We start from the raw sequence: 19,524 nt of genomic DNA, 5'->3' as shown, positions 1-19,524 counted from the left end.
TAAATGTGTCTCTCAATCTAATCTTTCCTTTCAAATTCACTCGTGCACCCCTTTTCTTACTACAGACTGCAGTTTTCTTTCCTATCTAATTTTATCAATATGTAAATAAATTTGCCATTGTACCAAGAAGAGACTGAGTATTAAGTGGCTTTTTGTATTATTTGTGTTGGGTTTGCTGTCTTAGCATTGCTGTTTGCAAATAATATATCTCCCGTTTTCAAATTTATACTTTGTTTGCTTGAAATAACGAGATTTACATTAAATGTAAGTTTGAATTGTGTCAGGGACCACTTTGTCGTCAAACAGGGGTCATCTCTGCTAACAGTAGACTACGCATGATACACTATAAATACATCCATCAATTATATTACACGCCTGCCCGGCTACACCGGCTCCATTTGCGGGACACTGACTGCTGTGACAGATGCGGGGCGGGGGACGCTGACTTTGGACACCTGGCCAGGGACTGCCCACCTATCTGGGAATACTGGAGGGAGGTGCTGCAAGCGCTAGAAGACATGGCTGAAATACACGTGCCTGACGATCCCCTTACCGTCCTTTTAGGTTACACGGAACAAATCCCTGCCAAGGTGCGGAAGTACGCCTCCCTGGTCCTCTTGATGGCGAAATGGCGAATAGCTTGCCGCTGGGGGCGTGGGCGAGCCCCTAAATTTAAGGATTGGCTTAATGATCTCATACACTGCCAGGAACAACTGCACACTTATGCAGAACTTATGTCTCCTTCCTCACGCCCTAAGGATATCTGGGGCCCTCTTCGGATACACCTCTTGGCACAAACTGATAGTGCGGAGACAGGGCCGAGCCGGGAGCGGGAGGGGGATGTGGAGCGAGATGAGGGGGGTCCGGCAGAGACGGAGGATTCCCTGGATGGAGACTCATGGGCACGCATTGGGGAGTAGTGGGGTATGGGGACAACAAGAGGAACAGTGACCCTGGGCTGTGAATGAGTGAGTGGGACCTGAATGGCAACTGGAGCAAGAAAATGTGACGATAGATGTGGCTTTACTGTGACTAATGGATACTGCTGGGGTAGTTTTTGAGGGGAATTTGTTCTTCTTGAAGACCTGAATTGACCATTGCCTGATCTGCTAGCCTACCTAACGCGGCCGGCCCAATGGGTTGTAGGCGGCTTGCTGTGTTTGAACCCCCCGCTGCCTTTTTCCATTGAATGTTCCATATTGCTGTGCCGGCCCGAGGGGATGTAGGCATCTGGCTGTGTTACACTTAACGAGGTCAATAAAGGTCGTTGTTGGAAAACAAAATATATATATATATAAGAATTCCTTTCACCAATTAAAAAAAAATTAATCAGCCGGAGGGCATCCCATTATAATATAGTCCAGAAGCCAGTGACGCTAGGGACGCCCAGCCTCTCGTGTCGGGGCCTATTAGGGCACATCAATCACTAAATATATTCCAAAATAAACTTGAACACCACCTCCAGTACCATGCATACAGGCCCAGCCAACGTGCTTCAGTACAAAGTTCTTTATTCAAAGGCAGAATTAGACAGCATAATGCCTTTCGGCTCCCACAAGTCTTAATCATATGCAATAAATATATATATGCAGAGTTTAAATGCTATTTATTAAAATTGTTTGAATTTAAGCCTGCTAGACGCCTCTCGTGGTTTTCACCACACGCTACAGAGCTATGACGAAGAAGAGTAGGATGTGGAATAATGTCTAGTATATATGTATATCATTATGCAGTTTACTAGGGAGGATCCACTTACATTCTTTTTTCTAGATGTACACTTTGAGTTTTTGACGATTTTTTTTCACAATCCTAGGAATATAGAGGTAGGTTACTCTGTATGTCCATACAAAATAAGCTGAGTGGAGATGCATACCAGCGTTGCTCCAAAATAGCACAGTGAGAATTAAGGTCACCTTCAATGCACTGGCCCTAGTGAAAAAGTTATCCTTAAACAGTAGCCAGGATTTCAAACATAGTGTCTCACTGACAGTAATGATTCTGATAACCCTACCTTCACCAGGCATCCTGTCCATTCAAAGACATTCAACCCCATATCTGTTGAGCAGAGCTAGACCTTCTAAGAAACACTCAATGCAATATCCACCTGTAGCCTGCATCCTGCAGACCTTCTCAAAGAAACCCACCCACACCTAAAAGCTGACATCCTGCTATTCTCCATTCACCCAAGCAAATGTTTTACTTGACTCTCAAATCCACAAATATTGCCCCAACTCTGTCACCTACTACCCGTTTCACCTACTCAAAAGTCAATTCTAATCATGCATACCTCCATAATGAGTTAATAGTTCATATCGGACATCCTGTCATCCCCTCAGCACCATACCTGGTCACCTTTCACCCTCAAAGCAGATCCCCATGCTTGGTATCCTGCCAGCCTTTAGTCCTCAAAACAGATCCCTATGGCTGTTGTACTGCAATCTTCCTACTACATACCTGTGTCCTACCACCCCAATGCAAAATCATGCCCCATATGAAGCATCCTGCTACTCCCACCCTCAAAAAGAGACATCAGTAACTGGTGTCCTACTAATCTCACAGCTCCAAAACAGACCTGTATACCCAGAACCTTATGATGCCCTCATCTCCACAAGAGTGAGACCTTCCATAAGCTTCCTGGTATCCCCAAATTATTCCCAATCCTGTGCCCTGCCACCCCCGCTTGCCCCCAAAACAGACTCAATATCTGGCAGTCTTCTAACCTCAGGCAACTCCCCATTCTGGCATCCTGCCTCCCTCGAAACTGACTTATTTAACCAGATTTTTGCAATCCCTCACCATGAAAGCAGACATTTATCCCTGATGTGCTTTGCTGTCCATTCCAACATGAAAGCAGACCCTGCTTTCCCCCACCCTGAAAACAACCTGCATACCGATGACCTAACAACCCCTACCACTCTGAGCATATCAGTATACTGGCTGTTCTGAAAGCTTATGCCCTGTACTGACCCTATACCTGGTGTCCTGACACCCCTCACCTGAACCATAAAAGTCCCACACCTAGCCTTCGGCCATAGCATCACCCCAAAGAATAAAGCCCCATCATTATGTCTCACTCCACAACCCCAATAATAAAGTCTCTAGCTTATTTTTCTAACCCCTCATCTGCTGTGCATGGGTGTTGCAGCTGCTACAGCATATACCTCTCCAGCCTGGTACACACATACTGAGGCTGCTGCATACCAAACTCCAGCAGCCCCACCCTCCCTCCAATAGAGCAGCTCCCTTGGCATGTCTGCCCAGTTTGGGGAAGCCATTCCGAGACAGCTGTGGCCCACTGGAGGCAGCATGGAGGAGAAAGAGGAACTTAAGAGGTGGATGAGGCAGCCAGAGACCCGGCTATACGTTCACGGCAGTAGATCCCTTGGCGTAGCTATCTCTGGACAAATGCCAAATGATCTGCAACGACTTTGTGGATTTTGCATGAGCTTTGTGAAAAGCATTTGCGTTTTTCAAAAGAGACTAGTTTGCGATTTTTTGTGAATCCCAAAATTCCAATAAATCAGTCTTTCAGGCTTTAGTTTAACCCGTTTCTGAAGTACATGTTTGTAGTTGTTCTCTGAAAACTCACCACTCTCCATTTCTTTCCTTCAAGCTCCAGTACGGGTGAATGGGTCTGATTTTGGATGTTCGACGGTGAGTTAAGACCTGGACTTTGACTCTTTGTAGGAGAACGAACTGGTCCACTCAGGCCACGCAGCAGAGGATTTTTGTGCGTCTTCTGATCATCTGAGACATGTCGAAGCCCTAAAGAAAAGAGATTTCTATAGAAATTATATTCTGTAGGCAACATCTGGATTATTGTTTTCGACAACACAAAAGTTTCAGTTGTCTGTCTAAAAAAGGACAATCTAGATGTTTGTGAGCACTTTTTTGACATCTAAACAAGGGCCCTATCTCACCCGTTGGGATCATTCCATGGTAATTAGAACAAAAACTATTCAAAAATAGGTTCTATATACAACTTTAAAAAAATTGTTATAAAAAAAGGAAGAATTATTTCACAGATATCCTTTTAAGACATTATATGGAATGAAAGGTTCGTGCCAAATATTATTTCATTGTAATTGTGTTGCCAGCAGTACCCAATAACGAAAATATGAAGCAAATTATAATAACATATAAACAAAGGTATTTTTATAATTGAAAGCAAATCTATAAGAAAATAATAAAGGCAAAATAAATGCATTTAAATTCCTAAGTATGTATATTAGGAAGGAACACGGCCTGGCCACCATGGCCAGGCGCAGGCCATTCGTGATCTCTAACAAGGCCATCTGGCCCAGTCTGAAGCCTAACTAGAGGAAAGAGAGGATGGAAGGCAGAAAGTTAATGGTTAGAGGCATACTGGTTATCCAGCAGAGTGCATATTGCTCTGCCACCCACCCCTATGAATAAAACCTCAGCACATCAAAGACACCTAAAATGGCTGACCGGAGATAGATCTTGAGCAGCAGTGGATGATAGAGGGCCCAAGAAGTCATAAGCTGTGGCCTGAAACACGAGCCTGCTCTCTCCCTACCAGTGAATTGAGAGCAGTGCTGCATATCTGATGTCTGTAGATGCAGTACCTAGAAACCGAGCGGAGCAAGCCACAAAGCCCTGGTAGAGTTACAGGCAAACTGGACCAGGATTTTGGTGCCCACGTCCAACTCGACTGCTCCATCTCCACAGCCGACAAGAGGAGAATGGTTGGAATACGTGGAAAAAGCAACATCACTGAAGGACCCACAACACAATATTGGCTACTGGTGCTCAGAGAAGATATAGCGACAGTGAGCTTGATGGAGGGGGAATCATCGCTGCACAATAAGCACAAGCTGTCCAATGTATTGATTTTGGAAGACAACACTTCTTATATAATCAAAAGATCAGAAACTTTTGAGAGTGAAGTCACTAGACTGCAGAGGGACAGATTCGTGGCAGGACACATTGGCACAGAAACACAGTGAAGTTTGGAGGTAGATCAGAGTTTGGTTTGAGTCAATAGTTAAAGGCCGTGTTGGAGGTAGCATGCCCTAGAAGTTTTCCCGATTAAGGGCACAACGTCTGAGGTGTCTGGGACTGCAATTTTCCTCCTGAAGGGTATCAATCTAGGAAGCTAGCCGTGTTCCCACATTTCACATCCTGTGCACGCTGCTCCCAAGCTTCCCATCCTTTTTACTCTAAACTTTCTATTCTCTCTTGTCTCCTGCATTGTGGCCATATTTTTATATTTCAGTCTGTGCCCAATTAACTATGTACACTAAGCTGCCCCCTAAGCATTGTCACTGGGTTTTTGTAGGTTCTGTTTGTCTAGCTGCTCCAACTCAACTTAAGGTTCGATGTGGTGTACCTATCCTCCAAAAACCTCCTCTCCCGACCCTGTCCTACATACTGATGATGGCTGTGCATCGCTTGGTCACCTTGAATGCGCACCACATCATGTTGGAGTTATTTTAATTGTAGTGTCATAATCAAAGTAGTGCTGTATGGCTTTTGAAATAAGTGCTGTCTGAAACAGGTCCCTGAGTGGTCCCACCTGTATCTTCCAATATAATGTCCCTGTGTTGCATATTGCCCCCTCCAGGGTACTTTTTAGGTGTGCAAACTCTAAACATAGTCACATCAGTGTAGGGTGACCAGAATTTTAAAGCCAAAAACTGGGACATTTCACAAAAATATAAGAAGGACTACAATTTTACTTCAAGCGATGAGAGCGCTCCTCAGCAGAGAATTACAGAACAGGCAGTAAGAACATACATAAAATGCAATTTTTAAGCCCAGTAGCTTGCTTGTTAATTAAATTGCTTTCTTGAAACAACTGCTAACTATCCCTGCTTTGTAAAACATAAAAAACACCTCCCACCGTTTTCAGTCGACCCTCTCCAAAAACGGGGACATGAGCAAAATTTCTTGAAATTTGCTGGGACAGCTGGTTAAATACAGGGACCACCGTCCTGGCAAAACGGGGACGCCTGGTCACCCTACATCAGTGATGGATAGGAGCAGGGAGTGAGAAATCAGCATTTAGGGAATATGTGGTGTGAGCATTGGAGAAGAAGCATTAGTGTCTGATTTATAGTTTGTCGTACGTGGTTACTCTGTCACACATGTGGCGGATATCCCACCCTCCATTTTACCATTCCAATGTAATCTGGAACTTGTACTGTGGTGGACAGGATATCCGTCACGTTTGTGACTGAATGGCCTGCCCACCAAACTCTAAATCAGGCTCTTAGTCTCCTACTTCAGGGTTAAGGTATCTCTTACCATCCACCAAACCTACTCCACTATCTCCCTTTTAAGAACTCCCGACACGGCCCCCTTGTACGATTTTTTTGTCTTTGTCTCTTGTTTTTGCCCTCACAAATATTGGTCAGGGCAGTGACAAAAAAAGGCATGCATCTCTTACAGGTTCATAAGAAATGTCAGGTGTTTTCATGCAACTGCAGAGGCGCTGGAAGCCAGGGTGCGGGGGCGGGGGGCGGGAGGGGGGGGGGAGTAAGCAGCGCACCCACAAAAACGGTGCTGGATTTCCCAAGGTAAATGAGAATTAAAGATGCCAACTATTTTTTGTTGTCTTGTCATATTTGCTGTACGTTCAGAGGCAGAGTTCAAATGTCAGACTATGGCTTTTGACAAATTTCTGCTTATTCGTTTAACATGGAAATGGTCTTTACTTTTCTACTACTGACTGTAGAGTGAGAAGATTTTGTAAAACAAACTGTGTGATTTTGTAAAAACAAACTATGTGACAGTCTTGTGTGAAAGGAAAGGCTGCAGAATCTATTTTTTAACACACAACTAAATTTTAATACCTATAAATAAACTGTAAAATATTTCAAAATATATCAGCAATTAGAAAAGCACAAATTAAGCACTTTTTGTAATCATGAAATCTGATGGAAACAAAGATTTTATATAGGATCAAAACAAATCAAAACACTTGACTTGATGATTTGCAAATTAAAAATATTCACTTAAACCCGATTTCCACACATTATTGTTTATGCGCTATATAGTTTTAACAGTTAAAATGTATGCCTTTGAAAATGTAGTGCCCATTTCAATGGAGAATGTGGTATCTGTAAATGACAGTGCTCTACCTCACTGCGCTTAAGTGATATATTTGCAACGGTGTGGTCCAAAATGCACCACTAGCTATATACTACACCCTTACTACTCTTTTGCTGAATGGGTGAAGCTCATTTGCTATTCATGTTCTTTGTGTGAAGTGTGAATTTTTCACAATCAATATAAGTCAATTGATGTAACATTGATGCAAGCACCCCCACTCTGAAAATTGTTCCAGCACCACTGTGCAACTTTGCAAAGTTTGCACCTCAGGGTACCATCAGGGCAGCAGATGCACTGAAGGCACAGATTAATGCTGAGTGGGCGCCTTGTTTGCTAGTGCTGAGTGGGCGCCATATTTGTTTGGTTCACTAATTCATTTTTTGTTTCACTAAGGCATAGAGTCTGTCTCAGTATAACAAAAAAAATCAATGGCCTGATTTGTAGCGAGTTTTGAACATTTGCGTCAGGGCTATTTGTTTTACCCATCCAGGTTCCATGCAAAGCTTTCTGCTGACCTTGGTGGAATACTCACATTTTGAGAAACACATTGGAAAGCATTTGGGGGCACACATAACTACGCTGTTCGCTCTTGTTTCTTCTTTTCACTATGGCCGATAATTTCTATTGTTATGTATGCATTACAACGATCTCAATTTTGAAAGATACATGTAATCACAATGGCTGCATTCATTCATGTATCTATTTCTTTTTAAACATCTGTGTTTTGCTATTTTGTAATTGACTACAGTATGCTCAACCAATAAATAAGAACAGCCATACTTAACCTTAATTTAACATATACTGAAATTAAGTTAGCCAGTAAGTAACATTACTATTTAATAACTCAAAGTGATTATGCTTAATATTCCCCGTGTTCCAATTAAATGTTGATTCGGAACATCCCTGTCTCTCTTCTTCAACATAACTTTGAACAGTGAGCATATTTTATAGCACGGAATGAAGAGTATTATGAACTGGTTGCAAAAATGAATTAACATCTTAGAAAGCTTAAAAAACATTGCCACTCAAAATCTGCTCTCCTCACCTCTAGTGATTTGTTCTCCCTGATTAAGCTGTGCGAATAAGGCTGACCGGTTTTTAGAAGAGTCGTCCCGCACAGGCTCTGCATCGAACATGGGCGGAGGTCCTGGGGGTGGAGGGGGTGGTGGCGGAGGCGGACACTGACCACCAGTTACGCCTGGACCTGGAGAAACTGTAGATGCTGTTGGGCCCTAGAAAACGCAAAGTTGAAGAAAGAAATCACTATGTTTTTTCTATTACAATGGTTTGAAAAATAATCACAGTAGGGTGGAATATAAATTCTTGCACAAATCCACTATGGGCCAGATGCACTGACAGTGGGAGTAGTGATTTCCAAAATACACTTTTCTGTAAATCAGAATTAGGAAGATCCTATTCCTAACGTATTAAACTTTTATTTTTAAAACAACTATTTCTAGGGGGGTTGCAAATTGACCTACTTCGTGAATATTAATGAGGTACATTGCAGTTTTCAACCTAAATGGAACAATAGTCATCACAGGGATGGTGGCCTGCAGGGGTCAGCAGACCGCCATGTCTGTGATTTTTTTTAAATCGGCCTGTTTTTTTAAAGGAAAACGGGACGCGTTTTCGAAAACAAAATAAAAAATGAAATGTTAACATTCATTTTGTAAGAGAAGGTAGTGGTCGGTGGGACCTCTGCGTGCTCTTAAAAACAATGGGCCCCATTCACAGAACCAACTTAAGACAAATTCCTAAACTTAATACTATTTACTCATTTTGGTATTCACAGAAGGCACTTACTCATTGATGAGTACGTGCCTTCTGTGAATACCAAAATGATAAGTGCACTTACTCATTTTGGTATTCACAGAACGCACTTACTCATGTTGGTATTCACAGAAGGCACTTACTCATTGATGAGTAAGTGCCTTCTGTGAATACCAAAATGAGTAGGTGCAATTACTCATTTTGGTATTCACAGTAAGTTTAGGATTTTGTCTTAAGTTAGTTCTGTGAATAGGGCCCAATTTCATTTACAATCTCAAAGGGAGAGGGGTTCCTTTGCAAATGCCTTACCACTACATTTCAGTATTCAGTACATACTACTGTGAATTGGCATTTGGAAGAGATGCCCTAAACACTACCCTTCCAAATACCGATTAGTAAACCCAAATTGCGATTCTGTAAAATCGCAGTTTGAACAAAAAAGAAAGCATGTTTGCAGTCGCAAATTGTCCTTTTCTGCGAATTGAGCCATTTTCACCTGCAAAAATGCTTCGTACATTTGGCCCGCAGTCACTTATTTGTATGTTGTTCGAAATGCAGCATTTTATCTATCAAATGGCTGAGTTCATTACAACCAAATCTAACAACAAGGTTATTACTTTGAGCATTTTTTAACAACATTTTTACGTGGGTAGCCACATACACAAGATTGACCTACTCTGCTTTGGGTCATCTGCAACAAACATTCAAGCACAGCAAGTCAGTCTCAGTTGTAGTGGATGAAGGAGAATATGGGTGTTTTGTGGGACATCAAAACAGGATCATAACTACCAGTTAAAAGCATGGGAGTGTCACCAATAATTCTGTTTTTAAGGGTTCCAAACGAATTCTTTCCCGAAATATACTGCCTATAAATTCTAGGTTTTACGGACCTTTAAAAAAGAAATGTGTTAACTATTTCAATACTTAAGGGTCTGGCTTACGACCAAGGAGCATTATTTCTCTTCATTAGGAAATCATGCACCTATACAATATCCATTCAATATTGTAAACAGCCTACCATGAACTTCATCTCCGTCCACCAGACAAGTTAAGACTAGGTGAGAGTTAGGTCTGAGTTAGAAATACAGGGGCATTTTGAAAAGAACATAATTCTGCTATGGCATTCACCTTAATGGATATTGGCGACAAGTAAGGATGTTGTGTACACCTTTCAAAATTGCATTCAAGTATCTTAATGAGAGCAATGAAGTTTGCTGTGTAAATAGATGAAACATTGTTATTACCCTAGGGTGAAAAGACCTTTCGAAGCGAATTCAAACAGAAAGTGGTGACCTCCCTATTTAAAGACAATAGCAGGATCCCACTGGCCTTGTCAATTTTGCATTTGTGTCCAGTCTGCGGGCTTTGGCGAAATCTCTTGAAAAGGTTTTCAATGAGCACGTTCATGAACTTGTATAAAATAACTCCATGAATATTTGGTCTCGAATTCTTTAATGTATTGAGTAGGTATTGATGAAGATTACAGCTGTGTCACAGCCTTGACTCTGCTGAGTCTGCCATCTGTTTTCAACACCATCCTGCATCTCATTTATATTATGCATGTTGTATTAGAGAGCTGCACTTCTATCCTGATTTTACGCAACATGCGCCTTTTTGGTGGCACTGACAGCCGATGTACTTCAAAGCTGACCAATGCTTCAACTCTTTGTCACAAGAGGTGTAGCTTGGTCAGTAAAATTGTAGGGGTGTGAGCATCAGATTTTTACCAATAGTGATGCTGGGATATTTTGTTATAACACATTATATGAGAAGCAGGACATGAGGGGGATTAAGAGGCAGTGGAAAGAGAAGAGGGGGATTGTTAGGGGCACTTAAAAAGCAATATTTTTTAAACTAATCAACATTTTTTATGGCCTTCAAAACAGAGACGAGCAAGAGTGTGTGTGTGTGCAGGTTTTTGTTAGTGTGGGCATGTACTAATCCCAGGTGAAATCAGACAGACACTTCATCATACCCGACTGAAAGCCCTTTTACCCAACTATTTACTACAGAATACATTTTTAGTGGGGTCAGTGCCCATGTAAAATGTGAACCAAGAAAAGAGTCACACCACATCTTGTGACTCGAAAGACTTCTTCAAAGAAAAACAGCTTGCAAATGTCTGAACCCAACGCTAGATGCCAGGAGTATGCATACCATGTGAATCTACAGCACTACGCTCTATGAACAGATGATATTGTTTCATTTTATTTTTAAAGTTTAAAAATATAATTTAATATTTTGTTTCAAATAAGTTAACTATTGCTTTTTAAAATAATATTTAAAAAATTAATTTGTAGGGGGGCGTGGCGAGCAGCCGAGCAAGATGGCCGCTGCCTAAAGGGGCTCCGATTGTTTCCCCTGTCATCCGACTATTTATCCGTCATATAACTTATACCCAGAGTCTCAATTAGGGTGGCTGAGGCGGAGAGGAACGTAGCGGCCCAGCGCTGGTGTAGATCCGAAAGCGGCAGCGTGAGTTACAGAGAGAGACGGACTGCGGCCTACCAGCTGTACGGAAGCCGGAGACTAAATTTTGAAGACCGGCCCCCGCAATAGCCTTGCGACCGGCTACGAGGGCCGGAGTGGTGATGGCAAGTACCTGCAGGCAGACAGTTGGCGGACGGGAGCCTGGGACAGACAACCACCAGAGACCCCCTGGGCCATCGAGGAGCGAGGCCCGGGCCGGGAGAGGAGGCCGGGCGAAATTTTAAAAAGGAGCCGCCAACCAGAAACTGAACGGACACGGCGGCGGGGACCTGACTACCGGCAGCGTCACAGGTGCAGGCACACACGTGGAGCACCCGATGAGGTGCTGGGGAACAATGCTCGACTTGGCTCGGCTTGGCGGAAGGCCCTATTAATGAAAATCCCTGTCGAGGGGCTTGCAGACACGGCGTTGGTGAAGTACGGAACAAAGAGAAGGGTGACACTGCAGTCGGCGGAGTAACTTAAGGCCACATACAGCTAGCCCCCAAACTGAGTGTTCGGGGTTTGGGGGGCACGTAGATGCAGAATGGTTGCGAGCTGAAGCCCGGCTAAGCACACTAGAGGCATAGAACCAACAGGGGGAAGGGGAAAAAACAGCGCCAGAGCACTACTACGAATATCCTGCGGTCTCCTGGTTTTTCGATACACCAGAGGAGACCCATGACTGGCTTGAAGGGTGGCGAGCAGCGGAGATGTCCGGAAGAACGCAAAGGAGACGACGGCGCTTTGGAAGGGAAGGAGATCCGGAGGTCATTGAACAAGGTGGAGAAGAGGCAGAACAAGTACAAAAGGAAGCGGGAGAATGAGTTCCTCTGGGGCTAACCACCTCCGACTAGGGAGGATGTAAACTGATACATGTTTTGGCCCTCCTCGGCGCTATGACCACGACAAATAAACTGATGGTTCGAGACTCTGGGGCAAGGGGAAGATACGGACTTCCCGCTCCCACACATGCACGTAAAGTTTCGAGGATGGGGTTCCAAGCACTCTGCTGAGTTGGGGTGGCGGGCAGTTTTGGGTCCGAATGGCAGGGAGGCAGGGAGGGAGTTAGGAGGGTCGGGACTATTTCTAGAGAATTGGTATGTTAGTTTTGTCACAGTTATGTACACAGTTAGTTCTGCAGGAATGGCATACACGATGAGACACACAAGATTAATGCCGGGAAAGGTCGCTGGTTTGGCTGGGTCCGGTGAGTATGGTAATGGGTGACACAACACAGACTCAGTTAACAGACGATCCCATCCACACGATACCAACTCTTTCCATCCTCACATGGAATGTGCGTGGCCTCGGAGATAAAATAAAAAGTGGTCTCGTGCTGCAATGCATCAAGCGAGGTGGCCCGGCAGTGGTACTATTGCAAGAGTCGCACCTCACAGGTACCTCTAGTAAAGCAATGGACAGATGGGGATACAAAATGGCGGTACACTCCGAATTCACATCTGGATCCAGGGGGGTGGGGATATTGGTTAGGAAGCAATTCCCATTGATAATATTGGATGTTAAAACAGATGGGTCAGGGAGATTTGCCGCCCTCGTTTCACAGTGGGAGGGACGGCCCCTGAATATAGTGTCAGTCTACATCCCACCAGCGTTACATGCAGTGACCCTCCCAGAGCTCAGTGTGTTCCTACTCGGATTCCCGGAGGGGGAACTACTTATTGGCGGGGACTTTAACGCTGTCTTAAATGAATCCCTAGATAGATTTCCTTTAAGAGCAGGAGCCCCTGGAGTATCACAAGTAGATATTTCTTTATTTAGATATATAAAAACATATCTTTAAAAGATTCTTCCAGCACATTAACACAATTTTATAGATTAAAAGAGATTTAAGAAAAAAGAAAATAAAAACAGTAAAATTTGGCCTTCTTATCAGTGCTTACTGCAGCGCATCAATTTAGAGATTAGCACTCCCGCACTATGCAGATGAGGTTAAAGTACATGTTTATCTGCACGATTGTCCAGTTTTTCTAAAAGACTATACACTTGCTGAATGAATTTGGCCAATTTTATATTTAAAACAGTGTTCTCTAGGGACAGAGCAGCAATAGTGGCATGTCTACAAGTCCGAACTCCCAGCCTGTTCCATTCTGGCCTGAGTAGGCGTCTGCGTTGGAGAATAAAGAAAGGGCATGTACAAAGCACGTGCAAAAAAGTTTCGTTTGCTGACCCACACCCTCTGCACGTTTGATCGTCCCTTTTTCGGCGCCATAGAGGGAGAATTTGAAGGAAGCGCCAGTCTCCCAGTCTTAGGGCGATCAAATATCGCTTTAGATGATAGGAAAATGTTGTCGAAAGGTAATTAGCCGGGGATAGTCGTTTATAGGAGTTGGCTACTGCCCAAGCATGGCTACGTTTCGCAAGGAGAGCTTTGTCCAAGATCAGGGATTTCAGTCTTATAACTTTTTTAATTGTGTTTTTAAAAGCGGTCTGGCTTGGATTAAGGGCCCAAAGGTCGCAGCAGACATTTGTTGGATATAGTCATTTAGGAGGTGCCCAAATGACCCCCCCGGATTGCTCACACTGATTTCGTTCCAGACCAAGAGTTCCAGGGTGCCAGCTTCTGCCTGTCTTAGTTTGTGAATCAGGTTAAGATATGAGCCAACGTTAGAGAATTTGTAGTTAATTAAGCCCAACTCTAGTCTGACCTGAGCTGGCGAGGAGGAACTCGGCAGGTAGAGCAATTTCTTATAGAGTTTGATTGTCAGTTTGTTTAAGGAATTGTTCATTTTACCCTTAAAGGTCTCAATGCCATACGAAAGTGTGGGCCCGATCTTTGCTCTAAGCACATCCAGTAAAGGCAAGAGCGTGGGGCCTGAGAGTCTCCTCGATAGCTTAGCCAAGGATACCATTAGCGCTGTGGCCTTGGCTGCAATCACAGTGCTCTGTTTGGTAAAACTGCCCCTGGAATCCAAATGGACCCCTAAGTACTTGTACGATTGGCCAATTGAGATGCTTTCTTTGTTTATTGTCCAGCCTCCACCGCTGTAACGTTTTTTGCCGAACGGAACAACCATCGTTTTTTTCATGTTAATTTCTAACTGGTTGTTGACCGTGTACTGCATTAGGGCATCAAAGAGTCTCTTTAGCCCCTCTCTGGTGAGACCGAGCAGTGCCACCTCGTCGGCATATAAGAGATTGCATAATGCCGTGCCTCCTACTTTTGGTGGATGGCTAATTACTTTCTCTAACGCGCTTGATAGGTCAGCAATAAATAGATTGAAGAGAAGGGGGGCCAGCACGCATCCCTGTTTGACACCACGAAAGGTCCTGATTTTCCGGGAGAGCTGCGCGCCAGACCCTAACTTCACTCGAACCCATGTGTTGGAGTACAGCAGGATAATGGGATTCAGGATATTGTCTGGGATTCCCCACTGCCTCAGTTTTTGCCACAGAGCAGCCCTAGGCACCCTGTCGAATGCTGCTTTGAAGTCGACAAAGCAGCAGAAAATCGACTTGGAATTTATAAGGGCTTTGTCAATGATGGTGGAGATTGCCAATAAGTTTATCATTGTTCCTGATTTGGCGATGAACCCTGTCTGATTCAAGGGAATCAGATTTTTATCCTTTGCCCCTTTTCTGATATCCTCCAAAATGAGGCCTGCAAAGTGCTTTGCCTCTATATCCAGCAAGGCAATTAATCTGTAGTTGTTCGGGTTGCCTCGTGCTCCAGCTTTATAGATGGGATGGATAATGGCACCTCTCCAAGAATCCGGAATGGTTTGATAGCTCAGGGTGTAATTAAAGAGATTTGATAGCACCTTGGACCAAAAAGGGACGTCGGACTTGAATAGCCTTTGCGGCAGGCCATTCGGGCCTGGTGCTCCGTCTTGTCTCCCTTTCGTCAATGTTTTGGCAACTCTTTCTTCAGACATTTCCTCGGATGAGGTAAGCCCCTGCATTTGATCGAGTGGAAGGTTCGATGTTATACCCACGCCAGTGTCAGAAGCCCATATTAATCCAGGGCAGTCGGGGTAATCTTGTGCCTGGAAATGCTCTGTCAGATACGAGATCCAGTCTGCTTCCTGGATGTTCGCTGATCCTGAAGATGTTGTGTTTCGATCGATGTTGTTGACAAGAGACCAAAATATCTTGGAATTCTGTTGTTTACTTTCCCATACCAGTTTAACCTAGAATTGGGATTCCTGGGCCTTTTTCTCTTGGGTAACTGCCCTCCTAAATGCCTTTTGGGCACGCCGGTATGTAACGAGGAAGCTGCTGTTCTCTGGAAATTTTAAAAGCAACCTCAGTGTGTTGTTTCTCGGTCTTTTTAATGCTTTTATCATGGGGAGGGCTGTTGCTCCTACTGGTGGTATCCGATTTGGGCCCTGCCTTGTCGCTGGGTAAGTTCTGATCAAATGTGCGCATAGCTGTGACCATAATGCTGTTAGGGAAACCGTTTGGACTAGAACACCCCTGATGAAATCCTTGCTTGTATTTAGGATGCACTGACAGTTGGACTCACTCCATTTCAGGCGTTTTAAGTTATCGGAATGTATTCCTTTGTATGTAAATGGTGTCTTTTTATGGAGAGCTAAATTTATGGCAAAGGAAATGACCAGTGGCCTGTGGTCGCTTTCGGGCCTTGGCAGGACGGAGAAGCTAGCCAGATTGAACAGGAATTCCGAATTACATATGGTGAAGTCCAGGTAGGATTTTGATCTTCCATTTGACCAGGTCCAGTTTGGGGGAGAGTCATTTGCTGATCTTCCATTCACCACTAGGTACCCTGCGTTGTAAAGTCTCATCACGGTGACCTCGCCTAATGTGTTGAAAGCTTGCACAGGGGGTTTAGATTGGGGGACCGCCTCAATGATGCTAGTCATGTTGGGTCCTTCTGAGTCTGCTGTATTCCCCTGGAAAAGGTTAATGTTAAAGTCCCCTGTGATAATGCGGTTCGAGTTGGGATATAATGTGGCTATATCTTCCATTATTTCGCAGAATCTGGCCACGTGGTCTTTCTTTGTGCGGGTGTTAGGGTTACTGTACACGTTTATAAGTAAAAGCGATCGCTGTCTGCTCCGTAGATTAATTTTGACCACCAGTAGCCAGTCTTCTTTCAGGTAAAGTTGACTGAATTTGCCTTTTAGGTTATTGGATATGTATGTGGACAGCCCGCCTTTAGGGTGGCCGAAGCGGCTGTCCCTCAGTGCCAGTTTCCGATATTCAATGAATCCTTCAATGGGGCGGCCCTCAAGTTCCCAAGTTTCCTGCAGGGCAATTGCCACATGTTCCCCCAGGAAAGACATAGTGTCTTCATTTAAGGTTTTTTGATGTAGGCCGCAGATATTCCATGAGCACAGTGAAAAGGGTGGCTCCCTCTTGCTGCTGACCACACTGTGCTGTTGTGCCCCTGACGGAAGGAGTGATTTTGATGGATTGTGTGTTTTTACTGGTGAACCTGTCACAGATGTTCAATTTCTGCTTTTTGTGGCCAATACTGCTGGCAGCCACCTCCAGGCATGGTCTGGTTCTTTGTTTCTCACCGCTATTTCAGGGCATTTAAGTTCTATGTCCGACCCTGAGGCATTTTTTAGAACAGAGAACGGCCTCCCATGCTCTGTGTTTTTGATGGAGGCCGGCTTGCTGGGTGTGGTTGCTCCGGATAGCAGCGTGATTGGATATCCTGGTATTGAATAAGGGTGCACTCTAATCCCCCAGTTCTGCAGTGTAGCCTTATGTTCGAGAAAGGCTCCTACCCAGCCTGCCTGTGTGAAAGTTACAACGGTGACCTCAGAGGGTTGGTTTCCTCGTGGGGGAAGGAATTCGATGGATTTGATGTTATTCGTATCCAGACCCTCTAGCCCCGGTATGCCTTCCGCTAATTTCAGCAGATTTGATCTGTTGAGAATATCGTGCCGCCCCTTAGATTTGTACTCGGGGGCTAGTAAAATCTGATGACACGATTGGTTGTCACTTTGCGGCTCTGGTGCAGTTGTGGGTTTGAGGATCAGTTTTTCGATTGTTGCATCAGATCTATTTTTAAGTGGCTTCTGTAGAGCCCGTTTTGATTGTGGGGTGTGACTGATCAGGGCAGCTATGTCGTTGCAAATGGTTTTAGTAAAACTCAATTTTGTTGTCAAGTTTTCGCTCCCGAAAAGGGGGAGATCCATTAAAAGCCGAGATTTTCCTGCCGCTGTCTCTTGCCCAGTGTAACTTGACCTAGCTGGGCTCACTCTTGTGCTTGTTGCAGGATCGCTACCCTCTACTTTTGTTGCCGAGGCAATTGTTGATAATCTTAGACTCTGAGGGCTCCTCGCCAGTTCTTGAGTGGGTAAGTCCACAGTTGGACTGTTCGAGGTTGTTGTTGGGTTTATCGTTGGTTCCACTGTGCTGGATTCTGTAGAGGATTTTTTGTTTTCGGCTATTGAAAAGATCGGGAAGAGATTCTGATGGGCCAAGTTGGAATTAGCCCTGAGTTTGTTTCTCGCTTTGCGTTGACGTTTACGCTCTCTTTTGGTGCAAGGAGGAATAGGCCCGAGAGAGGCCGGGACTGATGGAGCGGGTGAAGAAGCAAGGCTGTTGGTTCGACCGTCCACGGATTTGGCGTGCTGGTCTGTAGGCCCGGTTGGAGATGGAAGAGTGCAGTTTTCAACTGTCGGGGTCGGTTTTATTGGAGCACTATGAGGGTGACCGTTCATCGATTGAAGGCGGTTAAGTGATCCTGTAATATCCGCTTCTTCTTCCTTCATTGTTGTATTTTTGTTTCCACAGTCCTCCGGTGGTTTGTCCTGTTCTTGGTGTTTGGTGGGTTGCAGTTTAACTGGCACGTGTCCCCCCCTCAGCTGCTTTACTTCCCTGATAACAGTGGAGAGGCAATCTGGGAGTAGGGAGAGGGAGTCAATAATTGGAGAGCAGCAGCACGTTGGTTGAACAAAATTCGCAGATGCTTGCGCTCTTAGAATTAACGAGTTCAATCGGTCTAATTTGCAGTCGATCCCTGACGTGAAGAGTGCCAGGGTGTTTAGTAAATCAACTTGCACCTCTAGTTTTACTGAATGGTAATTAAGTGCGGTCACGGTTTGTTGGAGGGTCTGCAATAGTTGAGGCCAAACACTAGTCTTAGTGTCCTCTTCTAAATTGGGTTTGCCATCCGGAGTGATGCTCGGGCTTGGGGAATTTGAGGAGATCTTAAGGAAAAGGGACAAATCCGACATGGGTTGGTCATTTGCTGCCGTCTGCGCTGATTGACTTTGACATGGAGTCCTTGTGAGGCCAGAAGGCGGAAATAACTTGTTTTCAGGGCTTGAGTCTGTTGATACTGTTAATATTTTTGTTGTAGGTGAAGTAAGCGAGTTTAAAGATGGATAACTACCATTGAATTGTGCTGGGCCAGCTTGCCCGTGGATTTCCGCCGTCGTTGTTTGCTGTGGACAGCCCATGAGTGGCTTAAGTGGGAAATGTGGGAGTTGTGGCAGCAAAGGGGAGGCCTCCATTGAACACATAATGTCTTCCAGCTGTAATTGCAGTGGGGGGACAACCCCGTTATCGTCTGCCAGAGGAGTGGGAGGCTTCTCTGGTTGAAGAGGAACGGTTTGGGTATTTTCCATGTTGTGGTTAGTACAGATAGACCCAAAAGTGTAGACCCCTGGCGGCTCTTTTGTTGGGATTGTGTTAAATACCCAGTTTTGCGGTGGTGCTTTAAGGTCACACCCTAAATAGTCAGAGGTTGGAAAAGTTGTTGCCTCCAAGGTTTGCGGATGTTGCTCTAATAGTTGTGTTAATTCTGTTAGTTCTGTAGTTTTTGATGGAGTCTTTCTAAAATAGTCCCGTAAAGTTAGGCTCTTAGGTTTTTGAGGTTTTGATGTGTGCTTAACGAGGCCCTGAACCCCCGCTGCGTCTGGTTGCTTGGGCTTCCTTCGTTTGGGTGCAGTGTACTTTCTTTCTTTTCCAGATCTCATTGCTCCAATAAGGACTTGGTGAGTGGAAAGGAGGGGCCCAAGTTTTCAGTAGTGCTTAGTGGCTCCAAACAGCAAGGGTCAGAACCCAGCAGGCAAGTTCCGCAGTCAGGTGAAGGCTAGCCCTTTCCCTTTCCCTGACGCTTCAGAGTATCAGAGTATCACGATTGGTGAGCTTCATAGATGCAATGGGTCTTACAGACATCTGGAGGAGACACCATCCAACAGAACACGATTACACTTATCACTCAAGTGTCCATAATAGCCTAACCAGCATAGATTATTT

The 19,524-nt window shown here is 44.5% G+C and overlaps 1 protein-coding gene across 1 annotated transcript in view; it reads right to left on the bottom strand.

Moving 5' to 3' along the window:
* Positions 1 to 19,524, bottom strand: part of CAP2 (cyclase associated actin cytoskeleton regulatory protein 2) — a 475,046-nt gene that overhangs the window by 71,740 nt on the left and 383,782 nt on the right. The window contains exons 8-9 of the mRNA XM_078687967.1: positions 8,123 to 8,309; positions 3,590 to 3,765 (exon numbers count right to left, since the gene is read on the bottom strand). Of these exons, the coding sequence (XP_078544093.1) occupies positions 3,590 to 3,765; positions 8,123 to 8,309 (363 nt within the window). The remainder of the gene's footprint in view (positions 1 to 3,589; positions 3,766 to 8,122; positions 8,310 to 19,524) is intronic.

The sequence above is a fragment of the Lissotriton helveticus genome, chromosome 4_1 (genome assembly GCF_964261635.1).
Source record: "Lissotriton helveticus chromosome 4_1, aLisHel1.1, whole genome shotgun sequence".
NCBI lineage: Eukaryota > Metazoa > Chordata > Amphibia > Caudata > Salamandridae > Lissotriton > Lissotriton helveticus.
Note: the sequence above shows the minus strand (reverse complement) of the source record. Positions and strands in the feature narration are given on the sequence as shown.